This window comes from Notamacropus eugenii, chromosome 1 (genome assembly GCF_028372415.1).
Source record: "Notamacropus eugenii isolate mMacEug1 chromosome 1, mMacEug1.pri_v2, whole genome shotgun sequence".
Classification (NCBI taxonomy): Eukaryota; Metazoa; Chordata; class Mammalia; order Diprotodontia; family Macropodidae; genus Notamacropus; species Notamacropus eugenii.
In genome coordinates this window covers 524,604,353-524,624,307 of record NC_092872.1, presented here as the reverse complement: position 1 = coordinate 524,624,307, position 19,955 = coordinate 524,604,353, and the positions used below count along the sequence as shown (strand labels likewise).

Here is a 19,955-nt window from a genome sequence, read left to right as displayed (position 1 = left end):
GGTCAAATCTGTAATTTAGGAAAATCATTTTGGCAGCTACGTAGAACATAGATTGGAGAGAGGAGACACTAGAGCAGGGGTGGGGAACCTGTGGCCTTCTAGGTCCTTAAGTGCAGCCTTTTGACAGAATCCAAATTTTACAGAACAAATCCTTTTAACAAAAGGATTTTATTGTGTATTTACTACTTATAATTTTAAAAATGTTATTTATTTAATTTGTTTATTTTAATAATTAAATTAATGATTTAATTAATGCATTTATTAATAAAATAAAATTTGTTCTGTAAAATTTGGATTAAGGCAAAAGGCTGCACTCAAGAACCTAGAAAGCCATATGTTGCCTTAAGGTGGTGGGTTCCCTACTCCTGCACTAGAGTCAAGGAGACCAAATAGAAAGCCACTGCCAAGCAGCATGCAGGGGGTGACAGGGGCCCAAACTGAGAAAAGAAGGTGACAAAAGATTGTGGAGGTAGAATTGACAAGACTTGGCCAATGATTGAACATGGGTGATAAGGAAGAGTGAAGAGTCTGAGAAGACTGTGGGTAACTGGAAGGATGGTAATAACCCTGATAAAGGAATTGAGAGAAATGGGTTTAAGGGAAAAGATAAGGAGTTCATGTCCTGAATGATCAGATCACTTAGGCACCAATCAAAGGTGTTAGTAAAAAGCCTGTGTACCATGTACACCTTCAAATAGCTCCATACCAGAATACTAGACTAAAGAGTTTTAGACTGGTAAAATATTGTATTTTGAAATATACATAATTGATAAATCAACCTATGCTGTCATCCATCAATTGCATAATTACATAATTATATGGGTGATGTGTGCCTGACTTGTGGTAGAAACTTCCTAGCTCCTATTGGTCTGATCAGCCACAGTTGGATACTTGGTACCTTGACCCCAAAATAAGTGGTGTCAATTTGGTTCTTTTTGATAACAAAGGACAACAGACAACCAACTACATGACTGACATTTTAGAAATATTTAATAAAATATCCTTGATAAAATAAATGGAATTTAATTCTTATAGATTTGTATTCTAGGGTCCAGAATTCTGTTTTTGTTTGTTTGTTTTGGGGGCAATTGACTGTGGTACGTTATTAGAGAAGTTAGTGTGAATTTGGCACAGTCTATTCAAAGTCAAACATCCAGATATTTGAGAATAGTCATTTTGTATTTGATTGTGTGACTTTGTATTTGAACATAAAAGTACCATTGGTTGTGACCAATGCTTAGCACAGCACCTGGTATATAGTAGCTGTTTAATAAATAGTGATTAGACTGACTGGTGTGCCCTGAGGCCAGGTTCTGATATCTGGAAATGGTTACCAGATAGGATTAATCAGGGTAGCTTTAAACCAGTTTTGAGACAGACTTTTGGTTCCAAGGCCACTGATTTTCTTAGGAGTAGCTGTAGGAATCAATTTTCTGATTGGGAAGCCAGCAAACTCAGCACTATCCACTAGGGATAGCAGGAAAGCAAGAGGGTTGGCCTTTTCTAGAGTCTATGACCACAAGTCACAAACCAGGAAATGCAGCTAGAGTGAAGCACAAGATTTGGAGTGGGGAGAGGGGCATTGATTCACTTCTATCTGATTCATTGCAGAATAAAGACTGGGTAACCTTGGAGGTGGGTGTAGTGACAGTAAATAATAATAATAAATGAGACTCAACTGGGACTCACCATTCCCATCTAAATATATTAATTGCCATAGAAACGTCTTAACTCAGGTGATCAGATACCCAGGGTTTCTGAGGTTCCAAGTGGTCTTGCTTTTGATCTTAAAGAGGCTTCCAAGAAAAAAGTCAATGGGGGTGGGGTGGAGGTGGGAGACTGTTTTTATCTTGTTCACAAATTAGGAGAGTGGTCGTGCCAGGGTAACCATATTGGAGATATTGGGGTTCAGAAGGGAGCCTCATCCAGAACTGTATCCAAGATGGTCCAAGAGGGACTATTTACGATTTAAGGGACCCAAGTAAAGGCTGAGCCTGAGGCCTGAAAGAGAACAGATGGGGGAAAAGGTGCAGACCAGAGGAAACTGTAAATTGAATGGGGCAAAGTGATGATCAGGCATAAATCAAGAAGAGCTTTCGGGTCAGTGAAGAACAAAAACCAGGTTAACAGCCTCTATCTTATCTCTCTCACCCTATCCTCTTAGTCCTTCTAGGGTGATGCCATTTTCTTTCTCATTTACTAGTCAATCCTTTCTCTTCCTGGTTTTTCCAATAACCCCCCTTAGGTCCTGGGCAAAGCTGCTGGCATTGGAGAATGTGGGTTTCCTTAACTAATTTGATGTCTAAGCTATTTGAAATTTTCCTATAAAGACTTGAAGGCTATCAGCCTCGCACTTCCTTAGTTATTAAATACATGGGCAAGGGGCATAGGATCTTTGCTTGGGGCGGATGTCATGACTGTAACAGAAAACAGAGATGCAGAGCTGTTCAAGTCCAGTTTTGTTCCTGTTTTCTCTGCAAAGGAGAATGGACTTTATACTGGAAATGACAAAATAAAAGTGAAGAGGGAGATGGTAGCCAAGATAAATAAGGAGATAAGAGAGTACTTAGCTACCCTTAATGAATAAATTCAAGTCACCTGCTACAAATGAACTATATGCTCAGGTCCTGTAAGAACTGGTAGATACAATTGCAGTCAGTTGGTGCAGTGGATAGAGCATTGGGCATGGAATCAGGAAGACTCATCTTCTGACTCTAGCCCTCTGGAAAAAAAAGGAAAGAGAAGAGTCTGCAAACTCTAGCCAATAAACTTGACTTTGAATCCTGATAAAAATCTAGAGATATTTGACAGACATCTAGATGGGGAAATGGCAATTACAAAGCACCAGTATGGCTTCATCAAGAACAGATCATTCAGACTATCCTTATTTCCTTTTTTGAAAGTGTTATTAAACTATAGATGAGGGGAATGTTGTGGCTTTCATTTCTCTAGATTTCATGGGGACTTTTGATAAAATATACTATTCTTATGAAGAAGATAGATTAGGTGGTAATATGGCTGTGGTAATGATGATATGGATTTAGAGATGGTTGTATAACCAGACTCAAAGTATAGTTGTTAATGGTTTAGTGTTAATGTATCAGCAGATCTCCAGTGGAGAACCCTAGAAATCTTTGGCTGTTTTCTATGAGAATCACCTGAAGGGACTTGGAGTGTTTAGCCTAGGAAAGAAGACTTGAGTGAGGGAGTATGGCATGATAGTTGTGTTCCAGTATGTGAAGGACTGTCATGTTGGGGAGGGATCAGATTTATTCTCTTCGGCCAAGAGAAAAGAGCCAGTAATATTGAGTGGAAATTGCAGAGGCAAATTTAGGTTTTGTATTGGGGAAAACTTCCTAACAATTAGGAATATTGGGGGCGGAGCCAAGATGGCGGAGTAGAAAGATGCACATACACATAGCTCCAAACCCACAACCCACAGAACGGCTAGAGGGGATCAACTCACGGTGAATTCTGCACCCAGAGGCCACGGAATATTGGAGCGAGGGAGATTTCTGTTCCGGAGAGACCTGCAAACCTCTTGTGGGGGGGTCCTTCGCGCTGAGGACTGGGCGCCGGGACTGGGAGCTGAGTGCAGCCCTGCAGCGGCCGCGACACCGTGAGGAAAAGATCCGAGCGGCTACGGGGATGGGATCTCCAGCGGCCACGCGGGTCCCTCCACCCACAGAGGGACCTGCAAACCTCTCGCAAAAGGTCCGTCACGCTGCATGTGGAGCCCGGCCCAGACCTGCAGCGGCTGCGGCTCCGAGAGGTACAGATCCGAGCAGGCTTCAGGGACGGGATCTCCAGCGGCGGCACAAGCCCCTCCACCCACAGGTGACGGGGGTCAGTGAGAAAGTCTCTTTGGCGGGTCGAGAGGGGAGTGGGGTGCCCCCATGGCTCGGGCCCCCCCAGGAGATAGAAGCTGAGAGGCGGTTGCAGACAGGGGCTCCCCAAGCGGGCGGGAGCCTGGATCCATTGTGGAAGGTCTGTACATAAACCCCCTGAGGAAACTGAGCCTGAGAGGCGGCCCTGCCCCGACCTGACCATCTGAACTTAGTTCTCACACTGAATAGCAGCCCTGGCCCCGCCAAAAGCCCTAAGGCAGGAAGCAGCATTTGAATCCCGGTCCCCAAACGCTGGCTGGGAGGACCAGGAGGCGAGGTGGGTGTGAGGAGAATATTCAGAGGTCAAGTCACTGGCTGGGGAGAATGCCCAGAAAAGGGAAAAGAAATAAAACTATTGATGGCTACTTCCTTGGAGAACAGACATTTCCTCCCTTCCTTTCTGATGAGGAAGAACAATGCTTACCATCAGACAAAGACACAGTAATCAAGGATTCTGTGTCCCAGCCCACCCAATGGGCTCAGGCCATGGAAGAGCTCAAAAAGAATTTTGAAAATCAAGTTAGAGAGGTGGAGGAAAAACTGGGAAGAGAAATGAGAGGGATGAAAGAGAAGCATGAAAAGCAGATCAGCTCCCTGCTAAAGGAGAACCAAAAAAATGTTGAAGAAATTAACACCTTGAAAACTAGCCTAACTCAATTGGCAAAAGAGGTTCAAAAAGCCAATGAAGAGAAGAATGCTTTCAAAAGCAGAATTAGCCAAATGGAAAAGGAGATTCAAAAGCTCACTGAAGAAAATAGTTCTTTCAAAACTAGAATGCCACAGATGGACGCTAAGGATTTTATGAGAAAGACAGATATCACAGAACATAGCGAGAAGATTGGAAAAATGGAAGATAATGTGAAATATCTTATTGGAAAAACAACTGACCTGGAAAATAGATTCAGGAGAGACAATGTAAAAATTCTGGGACTACCTGAAAACCATGATGAAAAGAAGAGCCTAGACATCATCTTCCATAAAATTATCAAGGAAAACTGCCCTGAGATTCTAGAACCAGAAGGCAAAATAAATATTCAAGGAATCCACAGAACACCGCATGAAAGAGATCCAAAAAGAGAAACTCCTAGGAACATTGTGGCCAAATTCCAGAATTCCCAGGTGAAAGAGAAAATATTGCAAGCAACTAGAAAGAAACAATTCAAGTATTGTGGAAATACAATCAGGATAACACAAGATCTAGCACCCTCTACATTAAGGGATCAAAGGGCATGGAATAGGATATTCCAGAAGTCAAAGGAACTAGGACTAAAACCAAGAATCACCTACCCAGCAAAACTGAGTATAATACTTCAGGAGAAAAAATGGTCTTTCAATGAAATGGAGGATTTTCAGGTTTTCTTGATGAAAAGACCAGAGCTGAAAAGAAAATTTGACTTTCAAACACAAGAATGAAGAGAACCATGAAAAGGTGAACAGCAAAGAGAAGTCATAAGGGACTTACTAAAGTTGAACTGTTTACATTCCTACATGGAAAGACAATATTTGTAACTCTTGAAACATTTCAGTATCTGGGTACTGGGTTGGAGTACACACACACATATGCACACACGCACACATACATAGAGACAGAGTGCACAGAGTGAATTGAAGAGGATGGGATCATATCTTAAAAAAAAAAATGAAATCAAGCAGTGAGAGAGAAATATTGGGAGGAGAAAGGGAGAAATTGAATGGGGCAAATTATCTCTCATAAAAGAGGCAAGCAAAGACTTATTAGTGGAGGGATAAAGAGGGGAGGCGAGAGAAAATCATGAGGTCTACTCTCATCACATTCCACTAAAGGAAAGAACAAAATGCACACTCATTTTGATAGGAAAACCTATCTCACAATACAGGAGAGTGGGGGACAAGGGCACAAGCAGGGTGAGGGGGAGGATAGAGGGGAGGGCATGGGGAGGAGAATGCAATCCGAGGTCGACACTCATGGGGAGGGAAAGGATCATAAGAGAATAGAAGTAATGGGGGACAGGATAGGATGGAGGGAAATATAGTTAGTCCTATACAACACAACTAGTATGGAAATCATTTGCAAAACTACACAGATTTGGCCTATATTGAATTGCTTGTCCTCCAAAGGGAAGGGGTGGAGAGGGAGGGAGCTAAAGAAGTTGGAACTCAAAGTGTTAGGATCAACTGTAATGTTCTTACCACTAGGAAATAAGAAATACAGGTTAAGGGGTAAAGAAAGCTATCTGGCCCTACAGGACAAAAGAGAAGACAGAGACAAGGGCAGAGAGGGAGGATAGAAGAGAGAGCAGATTGGTCACAGGGGCAATTAGAATGCTTGGGTTTGGGGGGGGGGAGGGGACAAAAGGGGAGAAAATTTGTAACCCAAAACTTTGTGAAAATAAATGTTAAAAGTTAAATAAATAAAAAAAATAAAAAATAAAAAATAAAACAATTAGGAATATTTCCAAGTAGAATAAGCTACCTTGAGAGGCTGTGGATTCTCCCTCCTTGGAGGTCCTTGAGCTGAAGTTGGGTGGTATCTAGTATGTTATAGTGAAATCCCATAAAGGGACAAGAGATAACTATTGCCCTCTTAATGGAAGCTTGGGAGGCAATGGTAAGAGAAATAAAGACACAGACAGAGAAAGAGAAACAGAGGCAGAAATAGAGAGGCAAAGAGAGAGACAGAGGTAGACAAAAAGAGAGACAGTAACAAAAAAAGAGGGAAAGAGACCGAAAGTGGGAGAAAGAGAACCCATGCAATTTTATTAGTTATGTGCAAAAGATTATTCAAACCCTCAATTTTTTTCTTTTTATGAACCTGGTATGAAAAGGACAGGGGCAAACCAAGGAAAGCCTATGTAAGACTGGACACTTTTTCCTGGGGAATCCTTAGGTGTTTTTCTACATGGCTGCCTAGAAGAGTAGCCTAGCACAAAATGGGAAGGAAGAATCGACTTTTCCCATGGACTTTTGTTTAGAGTTAGAGGGTTGTAATCATTTGTGCAGCACCTTTAGGAAGATTGTGTAGCTAGTTAGTTATCATCTAGAAGACTCCTGTTTCCCTCTGTCTCTCTGTCTCTCTATATAGCAAATGCTTAATAAATATTTTTTTCATTCATTCATTTTCATGTTACACAATAAACAAATTAGAGACTTCCAGTCATGTTTCTGGACCAAAGGTATATCACCTTAGAGAACAAAAATAAAAGCTTGGTATTAAATACATGCCACTGGACTTATGGGATGTGACTGAGTCTGTCCGACCTGCAGATGGCACCTAAAAATGGGTCAAAATCCAAGAATGGAATTGAGAAAGCCTCAGAGGCCAGTGTCCACATGAACCCAACCAGTACTATCTTGACAAAGTGGTGAGAAAGCAATGACTGAATCTTGTCAATTTGTTTATAGGAGGGCTTATCATAGCGATTTAAGAACAAATAATCTCCACCTTAAAGTACAAAAAAGTTATCCTCAGATGTTCCAAATTTATTGATCGATTCAGATTACGTGAACAAAATTGTACAAATTGTGTAATATATCATAGCATTTAGCAAAAAATTAGCACCTTCTTAATAACCAGAAAGATAGAACATAGTGGTCAGTATCATACATTAAAAGCTGAATCCCCATACTGCAAATACAGATCTCAAAATATCCCAGAGTTCAACAAATAAACTATATTAGAACTAGAACATTATCACAAACATAATTGTTGTGCACAATTTCCAGGGATAATACTAATACAGAAAAAATTTATGAAGAATAATAGCTAGGATTCATATGGTACTTTAAAGTTTGCAAAGCCCTTTGCAAAAATATTATCTCATTTTATCCTCACAACATCCCTAGGATCTAGGAACTATTATTATCTCCATTTTGCAGATGAAAAAGCTGAGGTAGACAGTGTCAGTCAATAAGCGTTTATTAAACAACTGCTATGTGCCAAGCCAAGATAAGTACTAGAAATACAAAGGCAAAAGATAGTTCCTGCCCTCAAGAAGCTTATAATCAAATAGGAGGAGACAACATGTAAACAACTAGGTACAAACAAACAATGCACAGGATAAAGGAAGGCACTAGAATTTAGAGAGACTGGGAAAGGTTTCCTGCAGAAGGTGGGATCTAAGCTAGGACGTTAAGGAAATAGGGCAGTGAGGACGCAGATATGAAGAGGGAAAGCACTGCAGGTGTTGGGGAACATCCGGTAAAAATGCCCAATTGGGAAATGGAGCATCTTGGGAAAGGAACAGCAAAGAGGTCATCTTCACAGGATCACAGAATATGGATGGTAGGGGGAAGGAGGACATGGTAGGTATAAAAACACTGGAAAAGTGTGTGTGTGTGTGTGTGTGTGTGTGTGTGTGTGTGTGTGTGTGTGTGTGTGTGTGTGTGTCTTCAGTCAGGGTGGGAAGGTGGCAAGTAGCTAGGTTATGTTGAACTTCGAATGACAAACATGATTTTTCATTTGATCCTGGAGGTGATAAGGAACCACTGGAGTTTATTCAGTTGGAAGAAACACTTGAGAAAACTGCTCTTGAGAAAAATTACTTTGGTGACTGAGTAGGAAGAGACTTGTGGCAAGTAGTCCAACCATCAAGCTATTATAATAGGAGAACATGAGGATCCATACCAGGGTACAATATTATAAGAAAGAATGGGGAGTATTAGAGATATGTTACAAAAGTGAATAGGTCTTGGTAGCAGATTGGATAATGGGGAGAAGAGTGAGAGATAGTGAGGAGTTCAGGATGACAACTATGTTGGGAGCCTAGGTGACTGGGAGCATGATGGTAGCCTCAATAGTAATAGAGAAATTTGGAAGATAATGAGTTTAGTTCTGTACTTACTGAGTGAATGTGCAATATATCCAGTTCTAGATGTCAAATAGATAGTTGGAGATAGAGGTTAGAATTAGATAAATGGATCTGAGAGTCTTAATTTAATGGAGGAAACTTAGTCAGAGAGAGAGAAGAAATGACTTATTCTATGGCCATATAATGAATAAGTACCATTTGTGTTACGCCAGGCTCACTATCCAACAGGATGGACTAGCTGTGACTTTTAACATTCTGAATACTCCTTCACTTTTTTTTTGTTTGCTTGAAACATCTAGGGGCTTTTTAAACAAAGTCATTACTCAAGGAGGCCTTGATAGCTCCTACCAGCACCTCATGAAAGGAGAGATCACATTTTCACAGGTAAGACTTCCCTGGGGCAGATTCCCAATCGTGGAATTATTGGAATATGAATATGCTCATTGTATTCCAAAATGGTTAGACCAATTCTCCACAAGTGGGTACATTAATGTGCCTATTTTTCCCCTCCAGCATTGGCTTATCTATTTATTTTTGTAGTGGATTCCTCTCATGGAAGAAGATTGTAGGAAGCTTTCTGCAGCCTCAGATTTCTGCCTCCCAGAGCAATTCTCTGTACGAAAAATCTTTGAAGATGTGATTTCCAGAGGAAAGATCAACTACCCTATTCTTCAGGCTGCCATCACTTTGAGAAATAGGGGTAAGAGCCAAATGCTTTACACTTTTTGTCCTGGGGTCTCCATAAATACTAGAGGCATTGAGTCCAAAATGGAACAAAATGCTCCTAGATATAATAAATCAAAGATTTGAGGACTCTCTAGAAGCAGGTTAGGGACCATACTAAATCTTAACAAAGTGTAAATGAAGAAAATAACATTGATATGTCCAAAACTGATGATTTCATCCACATAGCAACTCCCTCCACTGATGCCTGTCATTGTCCTACAATCTTCCAAAGTTCAGAGAGATTAACTGACTTGATCACACAGCTAATAAGTGGCAGTGTCCAAAGTGAGATTTGCATTTGATCTACTATACCAACTTTGAATTTCATCTTTCAGATTTCTGCTTTAGAGGTGGAGTGGTTGACTTGTGAGTTGTGAGACCTGAATTCATTCATTGATATGGGATGGGATAAGGTAGAATACTCTTACATTTAGGTATATGGAAGCCTGAAACCACTCCACTATCTTTTGGGCAGCAGGCTATAAATATACCACCTGGCTTTATTATTTTCTCACTCAGAACAATACAGAAATCATTGCATTCATTGTTTTCCTCTCACTTCAAGAACTGACTGACTTTGTTGGGTACCTCCATCCAGAAAATATGTCTCAGTTTCCCCAGCTGCAAAATGGGAGAAACAATCCTTGAATTCCAGAACAAGAGTTGTAAGGAAGTTTGATACATGGTGGTTATGATAGATTGCAATGTATTTCACTTAAACACATAATGAGGAGATTTAACTCATTTTCGTACCTGTGACTTAGGAGGAGACCAGGGGAAAGAATGATAGCTCATCATAAGGCCATCTTCAAACCTAGATTGTAGTTCTGAGAACTGAGGATCTGGAAACAGGGTCACAGAAGGGAAATTGTGGAAGAGGGGAGGCTACATTTGCTATCCTGATGCATGTCAGTTTGGTAGTTCTTTCTTGTAAATAAGATGGCATCCCTGTAGGTGGTTTTGATCTTTTCAAAGAAAGACACTGGTGGCAGTCATTTCCTATATGTATTTTTTTTCTCTCTTAGGATATAAAACCTGCATCATTACCAACAACTGGTTGGATGATAGTCCCCAGAGAGGTAGAATTGGCCAGTTGTTATGTACCCTAAGCAAACACTTTGACCTAATGATAGAATCATGCCGAATTGGAATGGCCAAGCCAGAACCAGAGATTTATAAGTTTGCCCTGGAGGCATTGAAGGTGGCACCACATGAGGTGAGTTGGTGTTTCCCTATTGCAAGAATATCTTAATTTGAGGGAGAAAGTGAGTAACAACAAACAATGCAGGAAGCTTAGGGAAGTTTAAGGAAAGTTGGGAGAGGAAGGTTGGGAATGGGAATAGAGAGGAAAGGGAGAAGATAGAAGCAGAGTAAGGGAAAGAGAAGAAGGCCTCTCCAGAGGACTTTGCTCTCACCCTGAGTGGCACAGAGTGGGAGAGGCAGAGCACTGGATAGTGGTTCTTAGAGGTTGATTGTTGGTTGAAATCAAAGTTGAAAACTGAAGAAAAGTGAAGGAATTTTGAAAAAATACAGTTGACATATTTCTTACCTTCTAATGGGTGTGGGAGGGGCTTAAGAGTAAGAGAGTATTTGGAACTCAATATGTTTTCTAAAATGCTAAAAATAATGCATTTAAGTTTTTTAAAAAAAATTTTCATTATCTTATGAAAAAAGAAAAGAAAAATGAAGTTGAACTCACATCTTATTAGCAAAGATGATAAAAATGGAAAATGACCATTGTTGGAGGGGCTGTGGAAAAACATTGTAAAGATATTTTTTCTTCTTGTTAACCATTTCTTTTTTAATCTTAGCTACATTGGATTTGCTTGTGCAAAAATTTCTTTTTATGTGATTAAAATTTTCTGCTTCCTCTTTTATAATCCTTTCTTTCCCTTGTTTAGTTATGAACTGTTGCCCTATCCATAGATCTGAAAGATACTTTTTCTTTGCTCCTTCCAATTGTTATGATGTCACCCTTTATGTCAGAGGCAATTACCTGTTTGGGAGCTTTTGGCATGTGGTATAGGATGTTCATTCTGATGCTGGCTTTTTTTTTGGTGGCCCCTCCTTTATCATGCTGTAGGCTTCTGGCTTATCTTTTTATGCATTTCACAGGGTGGACAAAGTTACTTACTGTAGTTTCTTATTAGATTTCTTGATCTTTATGCACTCTGGAACTATTTGTAGGCTGTTGCCAAAGTAGATGCATAGGAGTTAGGCTGCTGCTTCTGTTCAAACAGCCATCTTAGGCAGAAGCCAGTTCTGACTGATCTTCAAGCAGCACAGTTGAGTGAGAAGAAATCAGGAAGACCTGAGCTCGAGTCCTGAATCTGACCTATTTTAGCCGTGTTATCATGGGCAAGTCACTTAACTCTAAATGTTCCAGGTAAATTTCTAAGACTATCATTTGAAGAGGAGTTGGCAGATATGTTTGGGTGGAGGGATCGACTCCAGGTCTCTCCACTGCACTACCCAAAGATGAGGACTGTATTCATGGAGGGCATCCCTATAAGTGGGAGCTCCCCATGATAACGCTATTGCAGCTAAGGGATACTGGAGGGAAGGTCTCAGGTAGTGTGGTATGTTGAAAAAATTGATGCGTTTGGAGTTGGAGCACTTGGCTTTACATCCCAGCTCTGTGTTAAGTGACTGCGTGACTTTGGGCAAGTCATTGCAGTCATTTTCTCTTTCTGGACCTTGGTTTCCTGTTTTGTACAGAGAGAGTTGGAGATGACTTTGGAGGGCCCTTTCAGGTTGGAATCTACAATCGGAAGATTATTATCCTCTTGGAAAACAGTATCTGGTATAAGCTGAGAGCTTTTTAAAGATCTTTGTCAGAAGCAAGTATGTATTTGATCTTGTGTCAGAGCCCTACTTAAGAGAATAGCTTTCATAGTTAGTTGGGAAAAGATAAATGCAGAAGTTCACATGGCTAATATAGAGATGCCAGGGTTACTGTAAGATCTCTCTTCTGCTGCTGTTGGGGGTTGTGTGATGTTGATGGAAGGGGAGAAAAGGAAGGAGAAGGAGATGGAAAATGTGGGGATAATTTCTGAGGTAGACCCTCGACATGGTGGGAACCAAATGACATTATATTTGCATATCCATATTCAAATATGCATTATAAATGTATATTTATGTCTATACATCTCTGTATGTATATGTGTATGTACATGTATTATGTGTGGATGGACATATATTTGTACACAGATATACTTTATGACATGTGTGTATGCACGTGTATATTTTGTATATATGTGTACATATGCATATATACACACATACATGTAAACACAGAGTTTATGGATATGTATGCATGCATGTATGCATACATATACACACAGAGATAATATTTTAATTAGCAGGCAAGACTTGTTATTGATACAGAAGTTATCTTCCAGTTTTCTGTGTACAGCAAGAGTGTTGACTCAACATAGTATCAGAATTAGTAAAAATCAAAGAAGAATGACAGTGAGAAAAAGAGATGACATATAATTAAAACTACTCAATCTCCAACTATTAGATTTAGGGTTTAACATTTTGACATGTAATCTACATGGGGTAATCACCTTTCAGCCTGCTATGTTACCATATTTATTTTCATCATCCCAAATTCTGAGAAAATGTAGGCTTATGTTTGAATATGTTCTTATCAACTATGAAAATTGGAACACCTTTCTTACTCATTAGACAGTGATCAGAGTCATCACTCCAGGCTATTAAATATAATCTACTTAAACTTACAAAATCTTTTTTTCCACATAAGGAGTTCATCTCTCATTACTTATCTTTTAAGCTTGAATAACACGCCTGTACAATTAACTGCATAAACAAAGAGTGTAATATATAAAAACATGAAGACATAAAATAATTACTTACAATGTTTTAGTTGTGAGAAAAATCATAGCTAGAATCACTTTTAATATCCCTGCTACTCTTGACTTTTGAATAAAGTCCTATCATTCATCTGTGAGGAAAGCAGCCAGTCTCTCAAAAATCCTTTTCTTATTTATTCACATTAAATACATTCTCTTGTGTTCTCTTTGTTCTCTCAAACATCTGGTCATGATGTAATCTGTGACTGACAGTTGCCATTTCTTCACAGATAACATTTAAGATTCATTTTCTTTATAGCTGACAGGTAAGGCTCTCTATTCCTCAAAGTCAATCAGAGAATGACTGTGACTGTTCAAAGTTCCATAACATCTTTTTAAAAATAAATAAATTTTTTTTTAACATTTAAAAAAAATTTGAGGCCCCATTTCTGTCCCCCATACCACTTCCTTCCCTATCCACTGAGAAAGCCTGCAATATCACATCAATTATGCATGTGAAGTCCTGCAAAACATATTTCCATATTAGCCATGTTGCAAAAAAAAGGAAAGAAAGTGAAAAAAAATGATACTTCAATCTACATTCATAGTTCAGCATTCAGAGTTCATTAGGTCTATCTCTGGAGGTGGGTAGCATTTTTCATCATGAGTCTTGAATCACAGTATTGATCAGAGTAGATGTCTTTCACAGTGGATCTTCGTTGCAATATTGCTTTTACTGTGTATTTGGTTCTTCTCACTTCACTTTACATCAGTTCATTTAATTCTTCCCAAGTTTTTCTGAAACCTTCCTACTTATCATTTCTTACAGCACAAAATTTGTTCCACCATTCCCCAGCTGATGGATATCCCTTCAATTTCCAACTCTTTGCCACCACAAAAAGAGCTACTAAAAATGTTTTTGCACAAATAGGTCCTTTTCATTTTTCTTTGGTCTCTTTGGAATATAGACTTAGTAATGGTGTTACTGGGTCAAAGGGTATACATAGTTTTATAGCCCCTTGGGTGTAGTTCCAAACTGTTCTCTAGTTCAAAGTTCCATACATAACATCTTAAAGAGAAAGTAGTAGTATTTATAAACTGGGGAAAGCTGTTAAAGTTGGAATTAAGTAAATAACTGTCATTCAAAATGGCAATGGACACAGAAATTATATCCAAACTGATTATAATAATTTGATGCAGAAGTCCAAGCAATGTAAATAAATTGCCACAATATGGAGACTAGAAGAGCCCACAAAGCTCTGACTTACTTGACAGATGGAGAAAAATGACTGCCAAAGTCAAAACTAAATGTATAAAGTCATTTGTAAAATCTGATGAAAGATAATGGATGATCACAGGCAACATGTTCTCATAAAGCAGAGAGAAGCAGTGGAGGGTAAAAACAAAGTTAAAGTCCAGGCCTGATTCTGGGCTGGTCTTGTAGTTCAGGCTTGTGATTACAAAAAACAAGACACTTGTAGACCATGTAACAAAGTGTACTTACCTGTAGGAGGCAAAAAGTATGCAATAATGATATAGCATTCATTCAGCTGAGTATAACTTCCCTGTTTCTGTGTTGGCCATGTTGGTTCACTGATCAGAAGCTTGAGGATTGAGAACCTTAGGCCCTCAGGAAGCTTCATCAGTGGTTTAAAGCTTTAGCTCCCTGGATTAGTTAAGTCCTGAAGAGGTTTTTGATACCTTTTAAGGAAAAAAAAATTAACCTAACCTGTGTGGCATAGGGCCCTAGGAAGAGATAACCCAGCCCAACATGACAGGCCTTTGAAGATATACTTTCAAATTCACTTAAAAAGAAATTTGTCAAGACATCCAACTTAGCCAGGGGCTCTTAATCTGGAATCAATTAACTTATCTTTTTAAATATTTTGATAACTATATTTCAACACATTTGCTTCTTCTTATAATCCTATATATTTCATTTTTTGCATTTGAAAAACAGTGTTCTAAGAAGGCTTCACTAGACTGCTGAAGGAGTCTATGATAATAAAGCAAAAAGAACTAAGGATTCCTGAACTAAGCAAAGTCATGCTAAGGGCATTTAAGAACAAAAAAGAAGTCAGACAACAAAAAGAAGAAAAATGGAAAATATTTGTAAAATCATTGCCTTAGCTGTGCTTATAGAAAAAAGTATAAATGGCACTAAAGAGAACAAAGATGGGAAAAGCCCTCAAATTAGACTAAATGTGGATAGAAGGGATACACGACAGAGTTGACACAATTGTGAGAGTGTTGAAGGAAGGAAAGACACCAAAGGAGTAAAAAATCTTAGACTTTATTAATATTGAAAAAACCAAGCAAGAGAACTACCAATATGTAAATTACTCTCCCATGTACACAAAATCTTTATGAAACTCATTTCACTTTGAAGATGAGCAGGAATAAAATACATCACCAAAGAATTTTGTGATGGGAAGAACAGATAGACTGGTCACATACACACAAGGACAAAAGGTGACAGATGAATAGACATCGTTCTCATAGGTACCCTCACAAGGTATCCAATATGTTGGGTGGACCATGTGCAGCAAACTTCTGAGACCACATGGACAAGAATTGCACAAGGGCAGGTATGGATGGGATGTGGTCTTCATCACTGAATGGAATTTCTGAATAGATGAGATCACAGATCCATTTGTGTGTGGAGTATCAAATGAGAAAATGTATGTAAAGTGCTATGGAAACTCTATGGAAGCTCTTTGGAAACTCTATGGAAGCCCTATGGCTATCAACCGCAAATCATGAGCAAATTACTTTACCTTCAAGTTAACCCACAGTGCCCTGTCCTGAATAAACCCAACCTCTATCTGCTTTATCTGTAGAATAAGGATCAAAATAGCTCCTACCTCTAGGGTTGTAAGGATCAAGTGAGATAATATTTGCCAAGTGATTAGTTCAGTGTCTGGCACGTAGTAGTTGCTGACAATGCTTATTTCCTCTCCTCCTCTCTCCCTTCCCCATGGGTTTCAATGGTACTTTAAGCAGGTATTGGAAAAAAGCTTAATGGTCTCTTCATTATTGACATAAGTAAAAGCAATAAGACTACTTGCTCTCTTCCTATTGTTTAGAAAAGAAATTATCAACCATGTACAGTTGATTTCAGATAATATCTCAAAGTGGGGTTCATGAAAACATAATGGACATATGCCCATAGATTCTACTCTCTTAAGTACTAAGATCACCCCATTCCCCACTATCCTTGATCTATACCTTCCTTGAACTATATACTATAGTTCGTCCTTGCTAGGATTTTTTGAATAGCACCATGATGTGGTAGAAAAGATGGAGTGGATCACTATAAAGTTTTTGGAAGGCCCATAGGCTAGATTACTTGAGTTATCACTGATATAAAAAATTATGAGGTGGTCTATATTCTCTGTAGCCTGTTTGCTGGTCCCCATATGCAACACTCCATCTCCCATCTCTGTGACTTTGCATAGACTGTCTCCATGCCTAGAATTCTCTCCCTCCTCATCTTTGCCTCATTGAACTAACTACCAGTCCAGTTGTTAATTCTTCCCACTGCTGTCCTCAAATGGCAGTGGGGAGAGAGGGACTGTACTTGTGATTTCATTCCTCCTACTGAGAAAACTCCATTTGTCAATGTAGTTATACATCTTCTTGACGAGTTATTATCTTAGAGAACTGCCTGGTTAAGTGACTTGGCTAAAATACCAGGACCAATTTGTACCCAATATGTCAGTTAAAACAAGGTTGCACTTAACTCCAAGGCGAGCTCTCTAGTCACTATGCCATGTTTCTTTCTATGAGGTTGGCCTAAAATAAACACATATAGTTATACAATTGAGTTAGAACCTGGTTTGATAAAAGAAAAAATAGCCACTTTGATTTTAGCCCTTGTGAATGATTTTTTAAAATCTTTTATTACTCTAAGTCCTTAAGCATTTATCATTTTTGACTGCTTCATTGGAAGAAATTAAATATTCTTATTACTTTTAAAAAATGGACAAAATGAGAGTACAGCATAGTTCCTACATCAAAGGAAAGACTCTAGAGCAGGAGTTCTTCAGAGTTTTGTCATGATCCTTTGACAGCCTGGTGATGTCTATGGACCTCTTATAACGTTTTCAAGCCTTTTCTCTGTCTTACTTCTACTCCCCTCTCTTGTTTCCTGTACCTTTCCCTACCCTGATCCATCACTGATAAAAATAATAGGGGTAAAAAAGATCTTTTATAGACATGTATACCCAAAGAAAGCAAATACCTGTATTGACCATATTAAACAACAATAACAACAAACTATATATCTCAGTCTGCACTCTGAGACTTTAGCTGCATTGACTTTCTTTATGAAAAAGACTTTTAATTGTATGTAATCCAAATGGTCCATTTTACCTTCTGTCATCTTCTTTATCTCTTGTTTGATCACAAACTTCCTCTATCCATAGATCTGACAGATAATTTCTTCCTTGCTCTTCTGATTTGTCTATGCAATTGCCCAGTGTTGTCTATGTTGTGCACCCATTTGGCATATGGTGTGAGAGGTTGGTCTAGACCTAGTTTTTCTGCCAGACTGCTTTGCAGATTTTCCAGAAGTTTTTGTTGAATAATGAGTTTTTGCCCCAATAGCTAAACTCTTTAGTTTTATCAAACACCAGGTTACTGTCCTCAGTTGCCTTTGTATATTATATGCCTAATCTGTTCCACTAATCAATCTCTCTGTTTCTTAACAAATACCAAATTGTTTTGATGATTATTACTTTGTAGTATAATTTAATGTCTGGTACTATTAGACCTCCTTCCTTCCTACTTTCCCCCCCCCCCCCCATTAATTTCCTTGAGATTCTTGATCTTTTGTTCCTCTAGATGAATTTTATTATTTTTTATAGCTCTACAATGTAATCTTTTGGTAGTTTGATTGCAATGGTATTGAAAATTAACTTAGGTATTGCTGTTTTTATTATATTGGCTCAGCATACCTACAAACAATATTTCTCCAGTTATTTAGGCCTGTCTTTATATGTGTTTAAGCGTTTCCTGGGGTTGTGTTCATATAATTCTTGTGAGTGTATCTTAACAGATTCAAGTATTTATATTTTCTTTATTTTAATTGAAATCTCTTTATCTCTTCCTGCTGAATTTTATTTGTTATACAGAAATGCTAGTGATTTATATATTTTGTTTTATATCCTGAAACTTTATTGAAGTTGTTCATTGTTTCAGGTAGTTTTTTTATTGACTCACTAGAGTTATCTAAGTAAAACTACTGTATCATCTGCAGAAAGTGATAATCTTATTTGCTCTTTTCCTATGTTTATTCTAGTACTTCTATCTTTAAGAAATAATTTTAAAATATTTTTTTAAAAAAACTGCTTCATCTCTTCCAAAAATTCTAGAATTAAACTCATGTCAAAGATGTGCCTTTTTTTTTTTTACTCTTTGCTTATAAATATTTTGAAATACTTTTCTTCTGTATTTGTGTCTAGAGCATTGATGTCACCATAATAACCATTTATGGTGGAATTATTTTTTTATTTGCTCATTCTTCCATTCCACTTTGAGTTTGGGCTTTATGTTAGGGCTCTATGCACTCCTGAGGGGTGGGGAGGGAAGATGTCTGAGCTGAGCTTTTCTTCTGTTATTCCAGAATGCCAGGGACAGCTCAGGTTGGAAACTTGCAAGCTTTCAGTGTTCCCAAAATGGTGTGATCTAGGACGAAATCTGATCCCTACCTTCCTAGTATGAACTCTTTCAGTTTTTGTCCTGGTTTTGAGTCTGTGAAATACTCTTATTGGATAATCCCTGCTTGGAAATTCCAATAGACTGCTGCTGAATTCAGCCACTATCAGTGAGTTGGAAAGTTCTGCAGGTTCAGAATCACAGAGCAGCAGGTTCTCCTTTTTTTGTGGACTTCCTGGTTATTTCATTTGTTAGTAACTGCAGGCTTCAGACTGGGCTGGATGCTGGAACTGGAGGTAGGCTTAAGCTGATTTATGATTAAATTTACCGTAGGAGTTAGACTTAGGTTGATTATTCATTGTCATTTTTCTTATATGTCTTTGAATTGTGTTTGATAAATGCCTTTGTCCTAAAACTTTTTATGCTATATTTTAAACTTCTCTCTTTTTATCTCAGGCTGTTATCTTAGATGATATTGGGGCCAACCTCAAGAAAGCTCATGAAATAGGAATGGTCACCATCCTTGCCCAAGACACCAAGATGGCCCTGAAGGAATTGGAAAAATCAACTGGTGTGCAGGTAATTATGAGCTGCTTAGTTTTGTTAATCAGTCAAGTACCGTGTGTGTGTGTGTGTGTGTGTGTGTGTGTGTGTGTGTGTGTGTGTGTGTGTGTGTAGTATGTGTGTATGTGTAATGTGGTATGGTGGAGAGAATGCCAGATTTGGAGTCGAAGGACCATGGTTTTGAATTTCAGCTCTCTTGCTTGGCATTCAAAGCCCTTCATAATCTAGCCCCCACCTACTTTTACAGTGTTCTTACAACTTAGTCCCTGACATGTACTCTTTGATCCAGTGACACTAACCTCATGGCTATTCTATGACGAAGATACTCCATCTTGCAACTCTGGCTTTCCCACATGACTGTAATACTCTCCTTCCTTTGCTCTTACTACTGACCTTCCTGTCTTCCTTTAAGTACCAACTAAAGTCCCACCTTCTGCAGTAAGCCCTGCCCAACTCCTCTTAATTCTGCTGCTCTCCCATTAATTATTTCCTATTTATCCTATATATAGCTTGCTTTG

The 19,955-nt window shown here is 38.7% G+C and overlaps 1 protein-coding gene across 1 annotated transcript in view; it reads left to right on the top strand.

Annotated features, from left to right (window-relative positions):
* EPHX2 (epoxide hydrolase 2) overlaps positions 1–19,955 on the top strand; it is a 78,285-nt gene that overhangs the window by 4,580 nt on the left and 53,750 nt on the right. The window contains exons 2-5 of the mRNA XM_072633850.1: positions 8,974–9,058; positions 9,215–9,374; positions 10,426–10,616; positions 19,330–19,452. Coding sequence (XP_072489951.1) covers positions 8,974–9,058; positions 9,215–9,374; positions 10,426–10,616; positions 19,330–19,452 — 559 coding nt within the window. The remainder of the gene's footprint in view (positions 1–8,973; positions 9,059–9,214; positions 9,375–10,425; positions 10,617–19,329; positions 19,453–19,955) is intronic.